This window comes from Diadema antillarum, unplaced genomic scaffold (assembly GCF_040938485.1).
Source record: "Diadema antillarum isolate AM-2024a unplaced genomic scaffold, OU_Dant_1.0 scf00000091, whole genome shotgun sequence".
In the NCBI taxonomy this organism is placed as follows: Eukaryota; Metazoa; Echinodermata; class Echinoidea; order Diadematoida; family Diadematidae; genus Diadema; species Diadema antillarum.
In genome coordinates this window covers 451,980-464,981 of record NW_027270980.1, presented here as the reverse complement: position 1 = coordinate 464,981, position 13,002 = coordinate 451,980, and the positions used below count along the sequence as shown (strand labels likewise).

The window sequence follows — 13,002 nt, the reverse complement described above, 5'->3', positions numbered from 1 at the left end:
GCCTGGATCCGCCCCTGTTATCAGTGACCAACGAATCATACAGCCAACGAGTTAGGCATCCCACAAGTCACACAGCCCATGAGTTCGACACTACACTTCTACGCAGACAAGGCCCACAAGATCGAAATGTTTAAGTCCCGTGTTCTAACGTCGAACTCGTGGGCTGTTTTTACCTAGTGTCGAATTCATGGGCTTATGACACGTGGGCTGTATGACTCATGGACCTTTTTTCCGATGTCGAACTCGTGGGCTGTATAACTAGTGTCTTGTTGGTGTCCATCCCATGGGATGACCCCAAAATGCAGACCTAAGGGATAGTGCATTCTCTTAAGCTGAGGTGCAACCCTTAACCGCTTAGATCTTTAGACTAATCAACAGAAAAGTAGTTTTGCTTCTTCTATTCGATCGAATGTTAAAATTGTGTGAATACACCGTATTTTGTATCACATCAGTGCGTTAACTGGTATGCTGTGTCTGAGTATAGTGGATAGCATGTGTAACTTACATTTCAATGCCCACCTCATGGCCGGCGGAACCGTGGGGGCCGTGGGGGCTCGGGCCCCCAAACTGTTTGTGCACCATACAAAGGAATACATAAGGTGTCATCGTTGGGCCCCCACACTTTTTTTTTTTTTTTCTTGTAAGCTGAAAAAAACCGAAAATGTAAGGGGAGAGAGGAGCTGAGGACCTTTTTTTTTTTGTGGGCCCCCACACTTTTGAAGACGCTGCGCCAGCCCTGCACCTAACCATTGTGTCAAGAATCCTCTCTCTTAGATTCTGACCAGGTCCAATACCTTATCGAAGTAACGGTAAAGCATTATACATGTACTAGTATCAGGTCAGATCAACACTGTCTGTATTCCCAAAACCCTCTCGCACCATACACATATCAAAATAACATTGTATTTGAATATAAACCTTCTGTGCTAGAATCCCGTCCCCTACCCAGAAAAAAAAAGCACTAAAACTCAGGCAAGTATAACCATCATGTGAAGATGTTAAGATATTGTAGGTGCGTGCAGGTATTATAGTTGGCTAATATTCCTAATTTAACAATAAACTTTCCCCATTCACCATATTCCTAAAATTCGCAGGCAATGGAACCATTGACTTCCCCGAATTCCTGACAATGATGGCGAAGAAAATGAAAGACACTGACAGTGAGGAGGAGATTAGGGAAGCGTTCAGGGTCTTCGACAAGGATGGCAACGGTTTCATCAGGTAATTCATACAATATACTTTCTCAGGCTGACTTGATTGTCCATTGAACACGGACACATGATTACACTATGCAGTGCACTCCCGTTATAACGGACACGGTTATAACGAAATTCTCGTTATAATACAGTCAAAATTCAGGTCCTAAAATCATCATCTATACATATTATCTTTATTTTTTTTTTGTTCGACTCTAACGAAATTTCGATATAACGAAAGAAAACTGCTGGTTCCGAAGACTTCGTTATGACGGGAGTGGCCTGTATCACCCGCTCACCGAGGTAATTATTGAAGTCCTAAAAGAAGCGACCCTTTTTTCCGGAAATGATAGTCATTCGTGTAAGATCTTTTATCTAGTTTCCGAATATTGACGGACAAAATAATAAATGGATGAAATCGACATGGAATAATCGATTCATTACTGAGTAATATTGTTCAGAGCGTAATGTCTTTGGGCTATGATGGTATGCCGAGTGATGGCAGGTGCAGCACGCTGGTAGCTTCATCCGCTCTTTTCCATCACCCACTATGTCATACTCCGGTGGCGTCCAGCCAGTAAAGATTGCACAGGAATTTCACGAATTAACAAGGAATCTGTCATTATTGTTTTGCTTGTTTTTTAATCAGTGATGATAGTATGTAAAGACCGAACAGATATGGTGTCAAAATCGAGTGTCGTGCGGCGGGTGAGCCACCACTACACAAACTCGACCTATTATGTGACAGGCTTTTCTCGTATTTATTGACCAAGCAGATGTGCAGATTGTACATTCAAATACTAATCGTGATGTTGTACTTGTTCTGTTAAAAAACCCAGAAATTGCTCTATACAGAAGCTTATTTTCGATTTTCTACAATGGTTTTGTATGTAACCAAGTAAACAATGTAAAGACAGGCTGGTTTGTTTTATATTTTAAAAAGTAAAGATGCATTTTGAGAAAGAACTCCATAATATCGAAGCTGTTTATCAATTAAAGTTAGAGAACTTTGAATATTGGAGGATGGTTCATATCTAAATGTAAAAAAAACAAGCCCTGTGAAGAGCTTTCCCATTATCGTAATAATGCATGCTCACCCAAGACACCCCCCCCCAAAAAAAGAAAGTGAAGGAAACATGAGCAAGATTCTATAACTTATTAATCTACTCATCTTACCCCGTCATCACTAGCTGTTATCATTCCCATGTTACCATCAAACAGTTCTGTTTTTATGTCTGTCCTTTAATTTATCAAACTTGATATCATTGAATATTATTGTGAGCTATTGATTACTGATTTCTTCCAGTGCTGCTGAGTTGCGTCACGTGATGACCAATCTGGGTGAGAAGTTGACTGACGAGGAGGTAGACGAAATGATCAGGGAAGCTGACGTCGATGGAGACGGTCAAGTGAATTACGAAGGTAGGTCTGAGGGCGGAAATTGCATAAAACAAAGAATGGCTGACTGCATGCTGGAATGGGAATTTTGTTCTTGGCATATTGTAAAAACGTTGTAATGAATTCTAGATATCTTGGATGCAAAGGTGTAAGAGGCAGTCGTCTTGGTTTGCAGTGATTCCTAAGCTTGACATCCCGCAGGTTGGTTTCAAAATATTCGGATTTTGATAATGAAGCAAAAACAAAACTGGTTGTGACGTCTGAGCATCAACTGTCAAGAAAGTGTATTGAGCTGTGACATGACTTTGAATCTAAACCCGCTTAGACAAAGTAAAAACAAAACAAAAAGCTCAACAAAACAAAAAGCTCAACAAAGCAAATGGGAAAAAAAAAGGTAGAAATGTTTGGTTACTAATGAAAATAAACCCAAAATATGGTGTGCGATACATCCGAAGACAAGGGTGTTAAATCAGCACTAACAACAAAATTATCAATAGTTCCAGTGATCTGTATTGAAGAATTTGTGTTCGAAGTTTTACCACTACTTGTCCAATGATGAATGAACTTTGTTTGCATAATGGATCTTGCACGTTGCTCGTAGTTCCTTTCGCACTGTTTCTTTTCATTATGGCAGGGCTCCACACTAACTTTTTTTTTGGTGGCCCGATGGGGCCACCAAAATCATCAATTTCAGATTTTGGTGGCCCCAGAGAAAAATTTGGTGGCCCCCAAAACAATAAAAAACATTAAATGTCCTTTTTTTAATGAGTCAAATATTCAAGTCTTATCATAATAAGAATTGGAAGCTGGACATATCTACTCAAAAATAAACCTCAACAAACTCGCAACACTCACTCTCAGGCACTCATTCAGTCCTTTTAAATCTTGAATGGTGAAGACTATGTATAAATATTCATTGACAGGCACATGGGTTACAACATAAATAAATGACATCAGATTACTAGTACTAGTACATGCAAATAATTAAGAAGCTAGAAGAATATATTTCTATTTCTCAAAACACAAAAGACAAAGTTACTACGTTTGCACACACTCACTGCATGCATTTATGCATTTCCGGCGCAAAAAGTTACGAATTTATTGACATACTTTTCAAAGAATTTTGTTGGCCCGAGGCGGGCCACCAAGTTTGCCCTTTTTTTAATTTGGTGGTCCGACTTTCATTTCTGGTGGCCCCGGGTCACCGGGCCACCGCTAGTGTCGAGCCCTGATTATGGGCATGGATACAAAGAATATTGATGAATATTATCGCTTGACAATATCAAAACCTTTTGAGAAGGCAAAACTTATTTTGATATTATCTTATTAGTTTGGTGCCAGATAGAGGAATATCTATACCAGAATTGTATAGTTTCCTAAAAAAACAACGTTGTTCAAAATATTGACTTCAGATATAAGACGTTGTATCCGTGGCACAGGGCACTAACGTCATGTCAAGTCTGTGTTTCATAGTCGATATCAACGCACTGCATTAGGGAACATATTATTGTGTACATAGTAGATGGAGATTTCACAATCTCTTATAGTAATGAACAAACACTCCATGAAAATGGGCAATACACGTCTCTTTCCCGTCTTTGCTGTTGCAATACATATAGATATTGGTTTCGCTTGATTGCATCTTGTTTCGGGCAGCAGATTAAGAGTTTTCTTCAGTCAGTGCATTATTCATACCTGTGTATATATCTCTAACTTACATTCGTTTGTCCTCGTCGAAAGCATTAATTGAGGATCGCGGTTGACTTTTCATCTGACTTCTGTGCAGATTTTTGTACATTATAATCAGGAGACTCAGTACCGCAGATAATTCGTCGCATCACTGTCATGTCGAGTGGAACTGTCATTATCATCTGTCCTCCTCCTCATCTTCCTTGATCCCATATCCTACACAGAATTCGTCACGATGATGACAAGTAGTTGAGCCAATCGTCAGAATCGCGGACATTTCCCACCTTGAATTTATTTCTCTACCGTGTCATCAGGAAACAACAAAACATCCATCGACGTGGGCGCTCACCATGGATACCAACACCACATCCCTACCATGTTCTTCCACGATGTACTTAATCATCCTGTGTTAATTGGGGTTGCCCCTTAGTCCCCGTTTTTTAAGAAAATGTTTCGTTTTGGTCCTTCATCCATGCGTCCATGAACTCTGGATTTGCATAGTCATTTCAGGTCCCAATTTATGTACTTGTAAATACAATATTCTCGTGATGAGGATTTTATTTATTCTTATCTACAAGTAGGTTATACACGTATCATGAGATCCATTTTTTTTTTTTTTTTTTACATTTTTGCTAAATTGCAGAGTGTGTGCTGGAAAATCCCAAACCACCATTAACTTTCGCAACAAATTGAAAATTCCTCTTTTTCTTTGTAGATAATCACTGATATGACAATCCATTTCAATTTTAGGGTCGGTGTAATGAGGCATTTACGTGTTTCCTTGATTTAATCATCTTTATCAATATTAAGACTATCATTGTAAACTTGAAATGCATAAGTGAGCGCAATATTGTGCATTAGTAATTGTCGGCTTTTTTTCTCCAGCAGTGACATGTATGTTTTGATACTGAAAATTCTTTGTGTCATATTTGTATTGCCTTTGTACAAAACAACCAGTGTAATTTGCAAGTAAATATTATATCAAAAATCGGTGAAAAAATGCATTGTGTCATATCTTTTATGTCTTTGATGTTTGTGCTATGAGTATGTGAAGGAAAGAATAAGTGTTACAACAAATCGTGTCCAATGAATTCTTCGTAAGTATCAGACCATTCTCATAATAGGTACTGTATAATGTTATCTCCCCCTTTTCACAAGTTGAAGAACAAACATGATGTGTACTGCGAGCGTGCGAGAAGGGTCTCGGCCATGTTTTTAAACATGTGTGTGTGTGTGTGTGTGTGTGTGTGTGTGTGTGTGTGTGTGTGTGTGTGTGTGCAATGGCAATAAAAGCCTCAAGCCTAAAATGTTACCAAGCAGGTATTGATGTTTAGATGGTAAATAGATAAAGACAGAAGCTTGACTGGTCCACCGAGTATTTTGTGTTTGCAACAATCCTGACATTCTGAATGGCGGGAGTGTTCTGTTTATAAAGATCAATCAGGGAGGTGTCTCACCTCCCTGGATCAATCAAGAGTGCAGGTCCATACTTAAAAAAAAAGAAAGTGTCCAGCTCTATATTTCAAGCAAATGAAGCCAATATCAGTCTAATAATACCAGGCAAATGTCCTTCCATGCACATCTGTCTCCTAGTGTGTTTCCAGAGCCGGGGCCCTGTTTCATAAAGCTGTTCGTAAAATTACGCATGACTTTACGAACGACTGGAATATGAAGCGCCAATATGTGTCCCATTTTTTCCTTACGTTTTAACGGCGTACGACTATTATGTTAATATAAATAACATCTACATTGCAGCAAAAATACACTTTCAACTAAAAACACGTGTTAACCTGTAAGAATGATCATTATTATCTGCACATTTCAACAACTTTATAGCTACTGATAGTAACAATGATTAGGAAACCCACTTAACTTGCCATATTTCAGCCGTAAGTAAAATTGTGCGTAACTTTTACGAACGGCTTATATATATATATCGAAAACTTTGAGCAAAGAAAATGGGTTTTCATCGGGATTCGAACCCGAGACCTCCGGATTACTAGACCGGTGCTCTACCGACTGAGCTATTGAAAGCCCTAGATCGGTGTTCGTCCCAAACCCTTAATTCTCTTTGCTCGAGTGGTCAAAAGCTATAGTGTGTGTATGTGTGCCACACACGTACACATTAACCTGACATAAACCCAAATGATGTAAATCAACTTTGGAATAAAATGTGAGGGATCGCCGAAGCGTTGCAGCTTTTTGTAATATATTTTGAAACAAGGAAGGAAAAACTGACCAGAAACAATTGCAATAATAAATAGCGAATTGTTTCTGGTCAGTTTTTCCTTCCTTGTTTCATTATATATATATATATATATATATATATATATATATATATATATATATATATACGTAACATTGTAGTTGCTCCGCGTATTGGCAGTACTAGAAATAGCAATAATAATGTCACAACAGAGCAATGCATTAAATGCCAATCTTGATTTTAATGAAAAATCCGAATTTTCCAGGATCCTTCCTCTTCATTAGGCATGACAGTGCGAATGAATTTTCGAATTTTCGAATGAAAATTCATTCGCACTGTCATCCCTGATGAAGAGGAAGGATCCTCGAAAATTCGGATTTTTCATTAAAATCAAGATTGGCATTTAATGCATTGCTCTGTTGTGACATTATTATTGCTATATATATACGTATGTATATATAATATGAAAGCTTTGAAATAAATAGTGCCGTTGACAAGCTGCGTTATTGGATGCAATCTACTTTTTCCGTAAACTTATGCATGTTTATAATTGTATAGATAAGATGGATATATGGACATAGGGTGTCAGTGGAGTGTCATAGTTATTTTCTTCAGCCTATGTATCCATTTGTGAGTGACGACTGTTGCAAATCTTCGTGGTCTGGTATCCTGCGGTTCAGCGCCACAGTCACAACGATCGAGTGAAAAATATTTTACAACGTGTAATAATGTTCCCCCAACCGTTTGGAGGCTGGATGGCTCAATGACTTCAGCTCCTTAATCCTGGTTAATGTTGTTATGTATGCTTGAAGGAAAAGTCACTCGAAGCAGTCACCCTCCCATTGTCTGCTGAAATAATGTGAATAATAGCCAATCTGAAGAGCCTCATACTAATCACTTATCGCAAGCATATCGTCGCCTTTACAGTGTAAAGGGCTTTTTACACTTGTAAAAATTTTGCTTAGTCCCGTACCAACGGTGGGGCTAAGGGGGGGGGGGGGGGGAGGAGGGGCCTTAGCCCCATCGTTGGTACGGGACTATCCTTAGCCCACTTTCTGTTTACACTCGTTTTTGCCAAAGTGGGCTATATAGCCCCACCGATAATCCCGTACTATCTGGCCCTGCAAAATAGCAGGGTTAGCACCGCAATTGCGGTGCCAAGCAAGTGAGTGTAAACAGAACGAAAAAATAATCCTGGGCTAAGCGACGGAGACGAAGTCCGACCCTCACTGACCAATCAGAAACGAGGTAATCAAGCTTTGCATCCAGTGGAAAAGGCGCTCTATAAATGTCTTACTTATGTATACTATTATTATTATTATCAAGTGCTGCCGGTGCGTGAGTGTACGTGTACAGTACACAGCGTAATCATGAATATTCATGTGGTTTGGAAAGTACCGGACTAAGAAATACGAGTGTAAAAAGGTCAATTTTCTCCTTAGCCCCGGACAAGAGCTTAGTACGGGACTAATTGGCGAGTGTAAAAAGCTGAAAAAAATTGGTACGGGACTAACGATAGTCCTGGGTCAGAGAAAGTCCGGGGTTAAGAAACACAAGTGTAAAAAGGGCTTAACAAAACTGAAATAATTCGAGGTTTCCAAAGATGATCTAAGCTACGTGTTCTCCTGCACTTTACATACCGTCCCCTCAGTATGAGGGATAGGACATAAAATGGAGGATCCTTGTGTGAGAGAGTTATAACTCGTGCAAATGAAAAATCATTCATCGCAAAGAGCAGGGTGCATAACCCGGTGAAGTGTTCCCACCTCACATCCAACTATAGACTCCATGGAAGACCAGCTAGCAGTGCAACTGAATATAGGCTATCCATCTTCTCAGATGCAAAATGAAAAAGAAATAATACCTACAATTACTCGAAGTGTCATGTATTTTAATCCCTGGAAGCCAAAGAGATAATGCAATAATATACTTCGCTAGAAAATCTCCTCCTACGTTTTGGTAAATATCTTTAGCTCTGCAACAGGGAGAGGTCTATTTTCTCCTGCAAACAATCCGTTGATGTCAAGCCGGGAGCGGAGATGGACACCACCTAAATGTGTCAAATAATCAAAGCAAAAAGATATGCGTTATCAACGATACAAGCAAAGAATCGTGAAGATCTTGAATACTTTGTAATTTCATCGATTGGATTGTGTGCAATATGACCAGTTTGCGTCCAATTCAGTTGATGGCTTCATATTCATTTGTGACAAATAAGTTATTGTTTACGACAGTTACAGTGGTAGCCTAGTAACGATTATGATATGATAGATCGAGGAGATATTGCACATCATTTACGTAAGTGTGCAATACATGTATATACATTGTCATTATTTTTTTTTTGGTTTCTTTTTGTTTGTTTGTTTGTTTGTTTGTTTGTTGTTGTTTTGTTTTTGGCTTTTTGAGGGGGGGGGGGCAAGTCTTGTGGGTGTGCGTATGGGTGTTTTTGTGTGTAGTTTCTTTTTATTTTCTATTTTTTTCTCCATATCCTGCTTGTAGTGCAGGGCGCTTATTCCGTGCAGAAAATTACGTTTGAATATTAACGTTTTTGTTTTCGTTATATCTTTTTCTGATATTATATGATTCCGTTTAAGAACGCTTCCTCTACCTAAATCTGAATGTAATTATTACTATTCACTCATGACAATGTTATTTTGCAAACTGAGTGTGTCTGCGTATCAATACTTGACCATAATATGACATGCATTTGATATTGATTGCGATAATGATGATGTTGATAATGTTGACATTGATGATTAGTTCAATTACACAATTGGTTTTGTCATATTCTAATACCTGATATATCTTAACATTTGGTAAATGATCTACGTACAAAGTCACTTTCTCCAGCCGTTTGATATGTAAATCACAATTATGTGTGTGTACATGTGCATATAATGTAGGCCTGTATGTGTATGTTAATACAAAAGCAAATGGGCGATCAATCTCGACTCACGTAAATGATGTGCAATGATCAGTGTAGTATACTAAAAATGCACTACACTCGCATGCTGGCAATAGCGTTTGATAGGCGTTACATATTTTCGCGTATGTTCTGTGATTCTGTAATCCCTTCTTTGTTAAGCAGGACTATTTTAGAGTCTGCGGACTTACTGCTTTGTTCCTTGTTTTCTATGTGCAACAAAACCGAAATTGCAATCAGTTGTATAGAAAAGTAATAAAAAAAAATCACGCTCTATCTAATCAGCTTCGTCATTGAACAGATAAATCCGTCTGAAGGATGGCGCTGAAAAAGGAGTAAGATGAAGAAAGGAAGCGAAAGAAGAAGTAAAACAACAACAACAACCTCTTCACCGCGCAGTAATCAATTGGGGTATGGTTCGGTGACTCGGTAGAGTCTTTTAAAAGTGTCGGACACTCAGCCAGCATTTCATTCTGCCGCCCAGCATTCCAGCGTGCATAATCCAGTTTATCCTGTTTTACAGTCTGCATCTACAACCAACGCTAAAATGGTGAGCTACTACATTCATGACATTGTTAAAACTCTTGCACTGTTACGAATAGAATCAAAGGAATAAGGAATAAGGACTTTTGTTTGTTTCCTTTTGCGCAAAGCGTGATTGTTTTGTTTTGTTTTGTTTTGTAATGACGGTATTCAATCAGATACATAACAATAATAATTTGGTTTCCTTAAAAGATCATTCCACTATTGAGAATATTGAAATGTTTTGTTGACTGAAGAAATGATGTGGGTACATCAAGGACCCACGGCTACTTGGTCCTGTGTTATGGCGCGTTTACACCGAGCACGGTTATACGGACAACGGGCCGGGTTTTTGCTATAATGGTGCGCCAAAAGGAACCATGTCTGGTTCTGTTACAATATCATTTCCGCGCTAATAATTTTGTTGCAAAATGAATCTTCTACAAGTGATTTTGCTGCTGTTGAATTTGACATAATAATGTTTTGTGTGATTCTGTGCCGAATTACTATTTTTCTTAACAGAACCAGACATGATTCCTTTCCATAGCAAAAAAAAAAAAAAAAAAAAAAAAAAAAAAATGATGACTGTTAAATTTGCCGTTACCGTGCTCGGTGTAAACTCGCTCTTATTCTCGAAGTCCGCCTTCTCTGATTTATTTTCTACTCTGGCTGATGACATGAGCATCTTCTACTCGAATGCAAGCCTTACGCTCTTTTGTATGCTGTAAACGCTTAATTACGGACCTTATTGAAGTGGGTACAAGCTAATAGATTGTTATTTAATTGGATTAAACTAAATTTATCATTTATTATAGTAACACAAAGAGCGTCCTACCTTGTAAATAATTTGTGAACGATTTGCAATCGAATTTTTTGGTCTTTGCATTGATTTTCATAGTTAGCATAATATAGTAACATTATTGAAACTACCAAATATATACGAAATAAAGAACCTTGAAAATAATCAAACTTTGGAATGACAAATTGTATCCTTGTTTAGGTATCATTAGTAATGTGATAAAAAAGTGCTGAAAGGGTTGCCTATTAAGAAAACTGCCTGTTATAGGAAGCATTGACTACGTAATATAATAATCATTATATTCGCCATCTCTCTCTCTATTTCTCTACCCGACTCACTTTCCCGTCCACTGACAGGCCTATATTGGTAAACCTCTCACTCCGGAAGAGAAAAAGCAAAGTATGTGTCAGTTCTATTTTGTTTTGTTTCGAATAATTCATTGTGCAAATCATCTTCTTCTTTTTTTTTCATCAAAATGACATACCACAATCTGTTGAAAAAAAGTGCAAAAAATTGCAAATCATATGTGGGTATAATTTATAATGTTGGGTGGGGATTGGGAAAGATTCGACTGTGGGTTTCTTTGTATGTGTGTGTGTGTGTGTGTGTGTGTGTGTGTGTGTTTCACGATTGTGCAGCTATATAAAAGGGGTGGTATAGTGTTGATTGAGATGGGGATTCAGCTTGTAACTTTGTGCGAGATACTTAATTACAACTTGATGAAAAATGTTATCGAGCACACAATTCTAAAAGGAATTCAGTTTATTTGATGAAAATCGGTTCTGAAATGGCCGAGATATAAAAAAAAAAAAAACTAAGTAAAACAAGGCGATCCCAGCAAAAGGTGGGTCCCATCTTTTATCAGGATCGCTTTGTTTTGGATATCACACCCATTTCAAAACCAACAATCATCAAAGTAATAAGATTTGAACTCCTCTTAGAATAATTATAATGCTCCTTCATATTTTGTAAGATAGTCCTCATTACCTCACAAAAACAGTTGGAAACCCGAAGTCCCATCTCAACCAAAACTATATCATCTCTTTAACAGGATATTAATGGTGATAAGATAGGGTTTTATGTACCTTCCTGCGACTTGACAGATAAATATATATTTGAAATGAATGTTACTCTTCTTTCCGTCTGTATTAGGAGCCCAATCAAGGGTTCTTAACTGTAAGAAGTTCTTATATCGATGACATCATAAACATTGACGACATAAATATATAGCCCCTGAATGAATAACAAGTGACACTATTAATATTGTGCTACCTCTTCCATGCATCCATTCACCTTTATCCATGTATATTGATGATGATGTTTGTTACCACTCACAGAATACCAAGAAGCGTTTGCTTTCTTCGACAAGGATAGCAGCGGTAAGATCAGCACGTCTGAGTTGAAGAGTCTGCTCGAGTCCATCGGCCAGGTTGTCAGCGATGAAGATGTCAGCAGTCTGGTGAATTCTGTCAAGGATCGCGATGGTGGTAAGATTCTTTACTATTAGGGCCTACTCTCTTACTATGGAACACTGAACTGTGGCATTGACTTGACAACTTAGATTAAAGCGACAAGTTGGGATATGTTCAAAAGACGAATGAATACTGGCAATAGTATTTTAGTTAAGTCAAAGTAAAGGAATCTTTCCTGTCCAGAGAGTCCTCATAATCATTTATTTATCATGTTTCATCAAAGGTTGCTTTTTAATAATCAAAGATAGATGCAAGGGCGGTGTTTTTTCTTATTTCTTAATTAATCTGTATCTTGTTGTCGTTTTATTCACATATGCAGTGTATATTAAATATCACCCTTATCATATAGTAATAATTAGTATATTTTGTAATTGTCTCCCTTTATTTTGTTACTCTGGATATTTCATACTTTTAAATGTTCAATGTAAATTGAATGCAATTTTATTTTCTTTTATTTTGGGGTTAATTTCATATTTCTGTTCGCCTTTATATCGTGTCTTGCCTATAACACGTAAGTGTTTGTGTCGGTTTTGTTTCAGTTTGTACTTTAGCGATGATAATATTGACGTAGATTTGATTCATCCAGGTAGTATGCTAAAAGCATGTAAATTAAATCTGTTCGACTGGACTTTTGAAAATCACGGAGTGAACAGTTTCGTGACTCGTCCTAGTCACTTCTTCAGCTCTGTCTGGCTGACGAGCATTCACCCGTGGAGGGTGAATGGGCGGGGCCGTCCGGCAATGTTACTGCCTTTATTCCGCAAAATTCCTCGACGTGCAGACAATAAAGGTAATAA

At 38.0% G+C, this 13,002-nt stretch overlaps 1 protein-coding gene across 1 annotated transcript in view; it reads left to right on the top strand.

Annotated features, from left to right (window-relative positions):
* The window catches only part of LOC139718207 (uncharacterized), a 42,128-nt gene that overhangs the window by 26,496 nt on the left and 2,630 nt on the right, over positions 1 to 13,002 (top strand). The window contains exons 9-12 of the mRNA XM_071629686.1: positions 1,095 to 1,221; positions 2,503 to 2,618; positions 4,508 to 4,528; positions 12,071 to 12,220. Of these exons, the coding sequence (XP_071485787.1) occupies positions 1,095 to 1,221; positions 2,503 to 2,618; positions 4,508 to 4,528; positions 12,071 to 12,220 (414 nt within the window). The remainder of the gene's footprint in view (positions 1 to 1,094; positions 1,222 to 2,502; positions 2,619 to 4,507; positions 4,529 to 12,070; positions 12,221 to 13,002) is intronic.